The sequence below is a fragment of the Toxorhynchites rutilus genome, chromosome 3 (genome assembly GCF_029784135.1).
Source record: "Toxorhynchites rutilus septentrionalis strain SRP chromosome 3, ASM2978413v1, whole genome shotgun sequence".
Taxonomy (NCBI): domain Eukaryota; kingdom Metazoa; phylum Arthropoda; class Insecta; order Diptera; family Culicidae; genus Toxorhynchites; species Toxorhynchites rutilus.
This window is the reverse complement of record NC_073746.1, coordinates 262,612,777-262,626,014: the sequence shown is the minus strand read 5'-3', so window position 1 is coordinate 262,626,014 and position 13,238 is coordinate 262,612,777. Positions and strand designations below refer to the sequence as shown.

Below are 13,238 nucleotides of genomic sequence, written 5' to 3'. Positions count from 1 at the left end.
GAGCCCGACGTGATATCTTTAGAACACTGCTATCATTGGAGCAATTTTAAACGAAATTAACATTCTAGCTTGAGATAAAACGAAAATCTCGGTATGTCTTCTCTGCGGTTAGCTTCTGGAGTGAGCCTCGAGAAAGCAGCTCCGAATCACTCTACGCCTACATTTATGTTTATTGGGTATGCTATGTTTTACTCTATAAATATTTATGCGAAAATATCCTATGCATATCAAATATTTCATTACTACCTGCTCTGTTCAGAAACATGCGTGCATAAACACAACCTTCGGATTTGACTCCTATTTCGGAGCTGCCATCAACCGACAAGCAGCGCCGACTCTCGTTCTCGTTTGTCGAATATATTTAGTTCAGACACATAAACGCATCTAAGCTTGGCATGTTGGTGCAGGAGAATCACCAGGTGACTGTCAGATACAGCTAGCTTATCAAACAAAGGCTGTGCAACCTGTGAAAGCTATGCTTCATACCAAACGAAACGGTATGGGGAGGCAAGGGGTTATGCAAAAATAGCTCGTCGACATCAAACTGCACGATTGACACGAATAACGTCGCATAGTTGGAATTTGTTTTTGAATGAGAAAATGCAGATTGGGATATTTGCATGCGATCGAACAATTACTAATTTCAGCTACTTGAATTAAAAAAAAAAGATCAACATTCCATTTGGGAGCATGAAACCCGCCAATGGATTGGCGTTAATCAAGATATACAACATTGAAAATCCGCTTCAGGCTCGAAAACTAGACGAAATTAATCAAACTCACACTATCTCCTTCGTTTACCTTTCTGGACGCTAGTAAACGAAGGATGTTTTAAAATATTGCTTCTCCCTCACGCTGTACGAGGCCTTCCAACCTTTCATGTCACTCAGCCGAGCGACTGCAGTAAGCTGTTGATTTGAGCTGTGAGATTATTTTAATTGATGGACCCGATTAAATCTACCGGTAAACAGATGTAAATGGATCCCCTTTGCTAATAGGGGGGCTTCCCTACGACACTAACCCGCACACATCCACGCTCACTCAGCACAGGTACTCACATGCTAGCTGAAGAAAAATAGCCTGATGGCTAGCCAATGCCGGTCAGTTATTTATGCTAATATGTACGTGAAACGTGATACCGAATTGGTAGCATTAATCAAGATTCTTCTGAGTGAGTATTTTGTGGCAGAACTTCTGATGTTATCAGCTGCTGTCTCGTTTATTAATTCGCGTCGATCATTGGTTTGTTTTGTCCATGATATCAAATGGTTGCAATGCTTATGTTGTCGCAATAATTTAGGGAAATCTACAATTTCAGTAGCATATTACCAGTATGGCTATATTAACCTTAGTTCATTGATAAATAGAAAAAAAATGATAGTATTCGATTGTTAATTTGTAAACATCGAAAAGCCATCGTCACAGATTGCCAATCCGCTTCATATGCTTATGATCTTTAATCTGCTTGTATCATCTTAATCATTTATATCTTTATCTTTATCTTTATCTTTATCATTCAAATAAGTATGTCCACGAAATAATAGCTTCTCTCGCGCACCCTATGCTGTTTTGTGTTGTCAGTCATTCTACATTAATTGTAGAAGAACAAAGCGCGAAGTCGAAAATTTTAATTGATTTTTGATATGCTGTAACTTCGTAAAAAATCAACGCATGCAGATGGAGTATAGGGGTAGTGGGGGCAAAGTGGTCACCTGCTTGTTTGGTAGTATTACTATTTACTATTGACACCGTATTGATAGGCACCTTATGTTTGAAGAATTTAATGAATTTTGAGTCACCCTGTACTTCAGTAGCCATTCGGCCGTAGTTCTGTGCGCATGGCATCTAAATAATTTCTCGTGAAATTTAGTTTATTCAATCTAATATGTTGGACAAATCATCAGTTTGGACGGATGTTCACATATTCTAGGAGAGGTGAACATAAATTTTGTTCAATCTCAGCGATTAATTAGCATAGAAATTACTTTAATGTTTGGGGGCAAAGTGGTCATAGGTGCATAACGACTTACAATGTTATGTTTACTAAAGCTAATCTACCTCATCACATTCTGCTCTTGAAGAGGTTCCTTTTGGGGCTTTGACCCTGGAAAAATATGCCACTCCAACTAAATCACGTCTCATTATGCGGAACGTTATATGTTTCTTACAACGTTTTTGTATGCATGAGAAAATTTTAATTGAGACTCTAGGTGAATAGACCAATCTTATTTCGGTACTTTCGTATTAGCGTCACCGGAGGCGAAATACAATAGATAGCAATTACTTAACCGGGCAAACGCATGCCGTCCGACGCTCGCTAACGCTCGGTCCTAAACCTAACTAAAGGATCATCTCCTATGTTTCAAACTAACCGGGCAATCGATGGAACACAGGTTTGTTTGCGAAAGGCTTACGACTTACGTTGACCTCAGAATAAATTTAATTAAGAAAAACCAATTCATAATGAAACTTGCGCTCCGGTATCCCCAAAAATCAAATACGCATTTTCGTAGTACTAAAAAATGACAAAACACTACATACAACAAGGCAACAACAATACAAATAAAATTTGAATGCCAGTGCGAACAATAAAAATGCTATCTATTATATTTCGGCTCCGGTGATGCTAATACGAATGTACCCTTATTACATGTATGAAATCGTACTATATCGAATATGATTTTAACAATTTAGGATGAAAAAAACGCTTAAATCTATCCCATTTAGCTTGATATGTGCGAGTGACCTCTTTACCTCCAAGCAAAAAAAAAGTGCTATTTATCACCTTTTTTTTCTAATGATGACAAATGTACTATTTTAAATTTTTATAGTAAAGCCGTATGCTAGCTTGAACAACAATGAGTTTAACTATAATATTCTTAGAAAAACGGGAATTGTAGCGGTATGTGGACGCTGGAAATGAACATATTCCTTAGGGTGACCACTACATAATTTGAAAGCTCCAACTCCCCTACATAATTCAAAGGCTCCAATTTTCAGGTATTAGAATATTTCACGTAAATGTTTTGACATAGGACTATGTCTTTAATTTCTATTTAGGAAGGTCACTCTACGAAAAATGTAACGATTCATTAAATTTCATACGCATATTACTCAAAATCGTTATTATGACGTACTCGTATGTTGTGTTATATTCCATTATACAAAAAAAATATTCTGCAATTTTTTGCTTGAGACACGAACGGGAAATATAGTAAAAAAGTTAAATGTTAATAGTTAAAGTTGACGATTAAAATGGGTATGTTTTTTCGAATGCACTGACCACTCGCTTTCCTCCCCGACGCAACGAGCAATCTTTTTGCCTGCAATTCGGCGTTAACTCACCATGTGAGTCGATGCGTATCACGAGTTATTCCACATATTGTATTCCGATGCCATTTTGGATATGACGACTTCCGGTTTCGTTAGGAACGTTTAAGAGCCGTTTTTCACGAACGGAAACGGCATGAAATTACGAACATGGAAAAGACATGAAATAGACGAACAGAACCCTACTGCACAATACACGAAAAGTTTTTTTTTAATCAGCGGGAAAAACCTTAAAATCACGATCGGAAAACTCACATTTTTTGGGCTATCAATGTGCTTGCTGTGTTCATGCTATCGTTTCCTTCCACCTGTCGAATTTTACCAAAGGTTCAACAATAAAAGAAGATGACATTATAAAAAATCACCCCGTATGTCCAACTCACCCCGTGTTACCCTACTAGAGTGGAACGAACATAGCGTTAGAGCGACATGTGTGAAGTTAGACAAACAAAGCACACATACACAGTAACATGCAAACGATTAACGCTCAACGGTCAACGGTGAATTGGGTGTCGATTCGGGCCATCCAGACATTTTTCAAATACAAGTCGGACTCGTTATATACAGTTTGAAAAATGATTTAAAAAAATCCAACTTATTCTAATAATAAATGTAGTATTTCAAAGTCACGGTGAAATTTTATTGGCTATTATAAGCACAGTGGAGAAAAAACGTGATTTTTGAAGATTCTAATTGAAGGCTCACCAGGTTTTTTAAAACATGATATTGCGGCAAAATTAAAAAAAAAGGTAGGAGTTGAGTGTCAAGGAACTAAATTTGATTTATTTATTTATTCATCGTCTTCGAGAGTATGGTACAGACTGGTTATACTTATGATATATTCTAAATCCTAGCTTCAATCTTTAGTCATGTTGAAATCAAAAATTTTGCATACATTGTTGCAGGCTCGAAGGCAAGAACGCCTTGCCGTGAGCAATTCCAAGTCGATTAGACGACAACGTTCCGGATAATGGGGAAGATGGGCGGGGTAATTCCACGGGAGACGCCGCAATGCAAAGCGAACGAAACATGTATGTACACGCTCAATACGTACAATCTCGGAAACGTGGTATGGGGCCCAGACCGGTGCAGCGTACTCTAAGCTGCTCCTCACTAAACTATAGTACAAAGCTTTTAGTGCATATACGTCGGTGAACTGTGACGCATTCCGACGTATAAATCCCAGAATAGAGAATGCTTTGGAGGTGATAGCAGAGATGTGATCGTTGAAACGTCCATGATAACACCCAAGTCATGGATAGAATGTACACGATCCAAGACAAGAGTGTCGATGTTGTATTGGTAGTTTATCGGCTCGTAGCAACGACTAAAAGTGATCACTTTGCACTTACTTGTGTTCACACCCATGCCGTTGTCTTTGCACCACTGCGCTAGAGAATCGATATCGGCCTGCAAGCTGCAGCAGTTCGCAGCTGATTTGATGACTCGGAAAATTTTAAGGTCGTCGGCAAACAATAGTTTTCCAGAAGATATTCGTAGGCACAAGTCATTAAGGAAGATTACAAACATCAATGACCCTAGCACACTCCATTGTGGGACTCCGGATGCTATATCGAATGTTGTGGATTGTGCTGAGTTCACCTCAATAAAAGTTTTCCTACCGGTCAGGTAAGACATCAACCAATCGGATATCCAAAACCCATGTGCCTCAGTTTCCTCACCGTAAGAATATGCGGAACATTATCGAAAGCCTTCGAGAAATCAATATAAACAGAATCTACTTGGTTTCTGTGCTTTACGCAGTTTGTTTCGCAGCCGTCGCAACTCTGCAGTCCACCAAGGCTTCCTGGTGTTCCTATTAATAGAACGGCGGCGGCGGCGGGGTACATTCGAATATATGATCTCAAACAGGGTATCATAATACATATGGGTGACGGAATCAACTGTACGATCTTGAAGAAGTTCCTCCCAGTCCACCAATGAAAATAGGCTATTTAAAGAGTTGAAGTCACATCGTCTAAAATCCAGGTTAAAGGAATCAGTCATGGCTGAAATATGCACAGAGCTATACATGTCCATTTGTAGTTCGAATGGTGGGTGGTGCAGATCTACGAGTAGAAGTGATGATATCGGCGGCTGGCCTTCAAAATTATCTGGAGCGTTTGTAATAACCAAATCAAGTAGTCTGCCATTGATGTTTGGAATAGAGTTGATTTGTACGAACACAAGTTCTGGATCGCTAGAAGCATTCACAGGCAAGTATCCGGTGACATCTTCATCAAAACCCCACTGCAGATGAGGAAGATCATAATCGCCGAGCAATTAAATGATATCGTTAGCCGAAAATCGGTCCGTCAAGGACTGAACAGCGAAAGTGTGTTTGGAATACAACGCCGTCTCAGAGTTTGGTCGAAAGTTGATGCCGAGGAGGTACAAATATAGGTTGGGTAGTTTCACACAAACAACCATTTACTCAAGTGTACTGCAATAAGGTAATGATGCGGTTAAAGAGCTTGGATTTGGTTGCCTGAAATAATGCATTCTCGCGAGAAAATAAATAAAACACCCTAAAAACTATTAACTTTTCAGGTGTTTACTTCCCAAATGTTACTTTAATCCACTTTTTAGGTGTTTCACAAATGTATCTTGTATTAAATTTTCTCACATTTCAAATGAAAGCAACAGAGTCGTCTTATGTAACGTATTATTTAAAGGAGAGTCTGTTGAAGGTAAACAGATCTCGAAACAGAAATTAATTTCAATAACTCTGTTGTTGTTGAAATCCGAACATATGCGTAGAATGATTTTTTTTCCTCAAATACGATCCTCTATCACCTCCTGAAATATCCCCGATATATGTATTTTTCATGTGAGAAAGGTGTTTTTTACTCGAAGGAGATGTATCAAAAATTTAATTCTTGCTTTATATTCAGAAAACAAAAAATATATGTATGGAAAACCAATAAAAAACTTTTTTTAATGTCGATTCGATTATATACAGTAAACCTAAATAGGATATATAATCGTGTTCGCCCTGTAACTGCATACCGTGTACAACAGGCAACAGGTTGATTCAATTTATATAGTGATGGGGCTTACCCGTTCCTGATCGAAGGGTTTTCCACTGTCAGTATACGACGGCCCAAAAGAATTCTTGTTGTGGTGAATCACACTGTCGAGAATGGATTTGATGGCTGCGTATTGGATGGTTTTCCAGAAACTTGAGAGATGTCGTCACAAAACGAAGAATTTCCAAATTTTCGATTTTCTTCTGGCTTCTTCATGGGAAAAGAAAAGACGTCTGTCTTCTGTCGGTTTCCAAGCGAATATATATTTCTCATAGCCTCCTTGCAGTTACAATATTAAAAAATGGAAAAGTTATTACATACTTCAACATTCCGGCCACCTTGAACTGGTTTAGCTAGTTAAATTCTATTACTTAACAATGTTGTCGTTGTTTTTAAACTAAATATCTAAAAATTCCAGACTCGTCTCAGTTGTTGTGAAGACGCAACAGAAGCACGTGATTTGCCGGCAACGATCGGTTTGTTATGGTTCGCCGGGCATTGAACTCGATGTATTGTTATAAGTAGCCCAGGGTATCGTCATCTGGGGATTGAAAAGACCTGGTAGACCTGACAGGATAAAGATACGTATTGGAACCGCTATTACCTGCTTGGTTCCCACGAAGGCATCGAGCAAATTTTGGCGTGCTCTACCAGGTCTCATTTTTCAGGATCCGGATGATGATTTTCTGCTGTTGGTAATAGCGCAATCTTCGCCACAGGTCTGACGATTGCTTCGGATGATGCAGTCTTCAGGGTGACGACACGTACCACTCCGTCTTTGCCCGGATGAACCTTAGTGATCCTTCCGAGCGGCCATTGTATTGGTGGTAGATTGTCGTCTTTGATTACCACGACGGCACCTGGTTTGATGGTTACTGGTGGCTTGGACCTTGTAACGCGTGACTGGAGTTGCTGGAGGTATTCTGGTCCATCTGGACCAGATTCGTTGGAATCGCTTCTGAGCGAGCTCAAAGTGCGTCAGACGATTATCCGGAATGTCGCAAAAGTTGTTTTCCGGAACGGCTTGGAAACTGGCTCCAATCAGGAAATGTCCTGGAGTTAAGACTTCCAGGTCTGAAGGATCGGTTGGAATTGGAACCAGGGGCCTCGAATTCAGGCACATTTCAATTTGGGCCAATAAAGTGCACATGTCCTCGTAGCCAACGTTTACATTGCCGATTTCACGTAACAGGTGATGTTTAGCTGATATAACGGCTGCTTCCCACAGCCCTCCAAAGTGTGGTGCTCGCGGAGGGATGAAACGCCTGATAATCTCGTTCTCTGCACACCAGTCGAGGATCTGCTTTCGTTCGGTTTGGTTGGATTTTAACATGGCGTAGAGTCTGTGCAGTTCGTTTGCTGCGCCCTTGAAGGCGGTGTCGTTGTCTCTGTGGATTTCCTTCATCCTTCCACGGCGGGCGACGAAACGGCGGAGAGCGGCCATAAAAGCCGGTGTTGACATATCAGATACAAGCTCGATATGGACGGCACGTGTAGCGAAGCATACAAATATTGTGATGTACGCTTTAGTAGGAGTCCGGTTACGCATCGGAGATTTGATATATACGGGACCGCAGTAATCAATACCGCATACGGCGAATGGTCTGGTCGGAGTCACTCTTGTTGTAGGCAGGTCGGCGATACTCTGCTGCACCAGGGTGGGTTTGTTGCGGAAGCACGTGTGACATTGGTGGTACGTGCGGCGAACTAAGTTTCGGCCACCGATGATCCAGAATTTCTGGCGAATCGAAGAAAGCATCAACTGGGGACCGGCATGGAGCAGCATATGGTGGTAGTACTTGGCTAGCAGGACGGATAACCGGTGCATCGACGAGAGGACAATTGGGAACTTTACATCTTCGGACACGGGGGCGTTGCCGAGTCTTCCACCAACTCGGATGACACCTTCCTTGCTGACTTTCGATTGCAACCACTTCAATGCTGACGATGTAGGAATACGTTCCCCGGATACAAGATTGGACATTTCTTCTGGAAATGATTCGCGCTGGGCTAGCCGAGAAAGAGCGATGTCTGCATCACGGAGGTCGTCAGTTGTTAAGGTCTCGAAAGGTTCGATGGTGGTCTTCTTGACGGCGGCTTTCAGGGCACGGAAATATCGTATGCAGTATGCAATAGATCGACGAAGTTTGCTGAAGCAGGAGTATCGGCTGAATAATTTATCGGAAAAGTTGGACTTGAGTGTGGCTATCATGGTTACGTTGGTTTTGGCCACCGACATCCAATGTGGGTCAAGGGATGGCATTTCGTTAACAGGCCAATCGGATGGTGGCAGGGATAACCAGTTCGGACCGTTCCACCAAATGGGAAGTTGTTTGAGATCGATTGGATTGACGCCACAAGAGAGGGGATCAGCTGGATTGGATGTTCCGGAAACATGGTTCCAATGGCAGGATTCTGTAGCTTCTTGAATCATAGCTACCCGATTAGCTACGAAAGTGTTCCATCGGGACGGCGAAGACTCCAACCAATGTAATACAGTTCACGAATCTGTCCAACAGAAGAATTCAGCAGGTTTCGGAATGGAATGGGCCACCTTTTTATAGAGATTGGATGCGAGTACAGCGCCACATAACTCCAGACGTGCGATGGTTTGTTGTTTGGCCAGCGGTGCAACTTTGGACTTGGACGTCAGCAATTGGACACGAACAATCCCAGCGGATTCTGAGCGGACATAACAACATGCATCGGAAAAGAAATGGAGTTGGAATGAGGTTGCGTTTGCTATGGTTACACAGAGTGGGATTCGAAGAGATGCGATAGTATCTAACGTTTCGTGGAACTCCTTCCACTTGGATTGCAAACGTGGGGGAAGAGGACAATCCCACTCATATGAATCTCCAGCTTCGGTTTTCAATGCCCATAGACGCTGCATGAAGAGTTTGGCGATGACTATGATTGGTCCCACCAGGCCAAATGGGTCAAAAATCTGCGCCACGTACGACATAATCTTCCGCTTAGTTAAAACAGATGCTGGCAGTGGAAGTTGAACCTTGAAACTCATCATGTCGATTCTCGGATCCCAGATGAGTCCGAGTGTGGAAACGGATTGATCGTCCTGGAGATCATGGTACGGTACAAAGGCTAGGTCTTCTTCGGGAATATCAACTAGGACTTCTGGTGAGTTTGAAGCCCACTTCTTCAACGGGAAACCTGCTGCTGAAAGCATGGCAGTCATTTCTTGGCGTATTTGGATAGCGGATTCAACGGTGTCGGCACCAGACAGGAAATCATCCACGTAGAAATCCTTCTGGGCTCCGCGGCTGCAGCTGGATAGATATCAATTGCGTCCTGCGCGATTTTCTGAAGGATGCGTGTAGCTAAGAATGGCATTGGAATGGACCATGGATGTAAACGTATCACGGAAGGAAAGCCATCTGGACAAATCTCCGTCAAACTTTGGAAGGTCAATCTTGGGTAATCGCAGGTGGAAATTCGCTGGAGGATGATTGGCTGTAAAAGACATGTTCAATGCTAGTTGGTTGTGATCTATGGAACGTTTCATCAATAAAAAACCTTTAGCCGAACCGTATCGCGCCTCGAACGTTGCTCGTTCTTGCATATGCTCCTCAAACTTCTCAGGATCATCATACTTTTCGATCTCCGTTTGCAGGTCAAGGAATTCGTTGTAGACTCTGTCCAACGCTTCAACACGAATCGGAATCTGGAAAACGTCATTCTGGTTGTCAAAATTATTGATGAACACTTCAGCGGAATCACGAACGACGAATAGTGCTTTGCGCTTCATAAAGCATTCGACCAACTTCTTCTCTGGTCTGGACATCTTGGTTCACTACACTATCACCACTTCACTACCACCACAGATCGAATATACGGAATCAAAATTCGGAAGATTGGAACGTAAATTGTGCGTTGTAATGTCTTTTACACGACGCGGATATCGAAAAATGGTAAAAATCGAACGAATGTATCCTTCCCGTCACGGTTTACCACTTTTTAGGCGAACGAATAACTCGAGGATGGTGCGCAAAAACGAACGTAAAAAATCCTTCCCGACACGGGCGTACCATCCACGCGAGTCTACTTGCCACCCAACACCACCAAATGAACTTGCAAACAAAATGGTGTACTCACCACACCTGCCCTTCTGGTCGGGGGAACCTTCGATCCGGTTCGAAGGACCAAATGATGGGGCTTACCCGTTCCTGATCGAAGGGTTTTCCACCGTCAGTATACGACGGCCCAAAAGAATTCTTGTTGTGGTGAATCACACCGTCGAGAATGGATTTGATGGCTGCGTATTGGATGGTTTTCCAGAAACTTGAGAGATGTCGTCACAAAACGAAGAATTTCCAAATTTTCGATTTTCTTCTGACTTCTTCACGGGAAAAGAAAAGACGTCTGACTTCTGTCGGTTTCCAAGCGAATATATATTTCTCATAGCCTCCTTGCAGTTACAATATTAAAAAATGGAAAAATTATGACATACTTCAACATATAGCATGTTTTGAAAAAAAATATCGTAAGGAATCAAAATAGCCTAGTTTTAATTTTTTTTTGCTACCTTAAAGAAAATTTAACTTACTTTCCATACAGCCAAAACAGCTGTCTTTTCCTAAAAGCACTACAACGCTAGAATCAAGAAACCAGGAAAAATGTCGCCACACTACCAAATTGTCAGCGTTACGACACTTTATATTTGATACCATTGACAAATTCAATAGGTTCCTGAGGTCGAAAGAGGAATCGGCATCTTCCACTATGTTTCGAAGAGACATGACAATGAACATTGCAAAAATTTTCCTAGTATCGCTATCTTTCTGTCTACTCCCGCTATGTTTGATCGCGCGAATAGAGATAAGCTACACTTCATTACCTCCAGACAATATAACCGCCATATAAACGGCTGTTAATTATTTGCTCAATTTTAATCAAAGACTGAAAACTGTTTCCGAAAATGAAACTCTCATCATCCCATGCGTTTAATAGAAAGATCCGCCGCGCCTATTGATGTTTCATATGTTCACTCAAAACTCGAAAAGCAAATATCATGTTAACTTTATTAAAATCTAATTACATACGTCTCAATCTTTCCCGCCGTAATGATTACGAGATATATGGGAGAATGAATGCCCCACGCTGTGCCGCTGAGCAGCGGAAATTTATCAAGATTTGGCCGTAAATTATATCTCCGATGATGAAATAAACTTGATAAAGAGTTTAGAACAAACATGAAAAGTGAAACGGATAATGAATTTACGCGTATGGTTTTCTAGTTTTGTTGGCCTTCGAGACGAGTTGTGGGTAGTCATGCTGGGTAACGTTTATTACGCGAATTATTGGGCGTAATTAATGACGCACGATTGAAATGAACCGGGCGATGAGATGACTAAAATGATAGAAAATAGTTTTGTGGAGAGACTTTTTCTCTTCTGTAACAAAAATTCTTCTTGAATGGAATAACAGCTAACTGTTATTTTATTGCAGCGCTAAAGAGCAATGAGTTATAACGATGTACGACTGAAAACCCGTCAATAGTTTTCCTACAATTTTCAAAATCATTGTCGATGCTGTCAGTTTTGCGAACGAAAGTTGGATATTGGTATAATAAAATCAATCTTATGATAGCATCAGCGCAGAGAGCACGACAAACACAATCGTATAGTCCAATAACTTTAAACAACTTCCAACTTTCCATCGCTGCTCGGCTATGACACCTCGGCGCAAACTTATCAGATTAAGCCCGTATACAGCTGCACTTTACTGTTGCCGGGCAATAATAATAACTTTAATCCCTCGGAATAAACGAGCCGTAAATATCCGTCCTATCCTCGCATTACTTCCAGTCTGATGGTGATAGGACTATTTTGCATTGTACCACAATTGCAAACTACACCGCGCCTCAGAGGACGCGTGTGTGGTGTGTGTCTTGAACCGCTTACCCTGCAATCCCTTCGATCCAATTTTGGGGAACGGCAGGCGCGTGGACTCTTTGTCGATGTAGTGGCGTTTAACTGCCCATTCTCAGTTTATTTAAATTAATCCCACGCGTGTAGTCAAAGTTTGTTCCACAAACCGGCTGGATAGTCACCGTAATATCGGTTTGTTTAGCAGCCGACCTCAATAGAGATGTAGTTCCGTGTTGTGGTTGGTGTTAGCATAGTTTACATGCTACGAACTTTATGAGTTCTATTAAATACTAGAATATGGGCAGGAGCGGAAGAAAACATTCACAAGAAAAGTTAGTGGGGTTTTTTTTGGTTTATAACTCACACCCGACGTTCACTCGTGGGTTCGAATTGTAAAAACAAAATGAACAAGATCGACTTTTTCGGTGTTTTGCATTCTACGCAATGTAGCACGTTTGCTCAACATGCAAACAAACATTTTTTGTTCGAAAACATTTGAGCAATTTTGAAAAAAACCTTTCCGAAAAATCATTGTTTGTCCGCATAACAGACGTAGTTCCATACAGCTTTCATACATCGTTCGAAAATCAACAATTGTCAATATTATGTGCTATAAGCTTCTACATTTGAATCACATGCCTGTCACGATAGTCTCTTATTACTTAGTGTTTCTTAATAGATGAATATAAGAAACCATTGAAACACTGCTCATATAATTACTATTTTCTGTACACTGCATTGCGATGAACAAAGAGAACCAAGTGTGTTTTTAATGTTATAATTACCTATATTTCTGCATTGGACTCTTCAAGTAGATAATGAAACAATCATATTAGTAGTAAAATAAAAATAATATTGGTTCTTAGCATTATAACTCCTCGGATTCGACATCAAATTATTCCACATACTCAGCTTTTTCTCATACCGTTGGTGTAAGACACTCCACCATCTTTATGCGATTGTTCGTGATATCGGTATATCATGTTGCTAA

The 13,238-nt window shown here is 41.1% G+C and overlaps 2 protein-coding genes across 2 annotated transcripts; both read right to left on the bottom strand.

Moving 5' to 3' along the window:
* Positions 1–7,152: 7,152 nt before the first annotated feature.
* LOC129774178 (uncharacterized) lies at positions 7,153–8,793 on the bottom strand. The gene has a single exon (XM_055777878.1). The coding sequence runs from the start codon at positions 8,791–8,793 to the stop codon at positions 7,153–7,155; it is 1,641 nt and encodes a 546-aa protein (XP_055633853.1).
* Positions 8,794–8,859: 66 nt separating this feature from the next.
* On the bottom strand, positions 8,860–10,161 carry LOC129774177 (uncharacterized). Its single transcript, XM_055777877.1, has 3 exons — positions 9,894–10,161; positions 9,776–9,830; positions 8,860–9,646 (listed from the first exon to the last, which is right to left on the bottom strand). Exons 1-3 carry the CDS (start codon positions 10,159–10,161, stop codon positions 8,860–8,862), a joined length of 1,110 nt encoding a protein of 369 aa, XP_055633852.1.
* Positions 10,162–13,238: the final 3,077 nt, after the last annotated feature.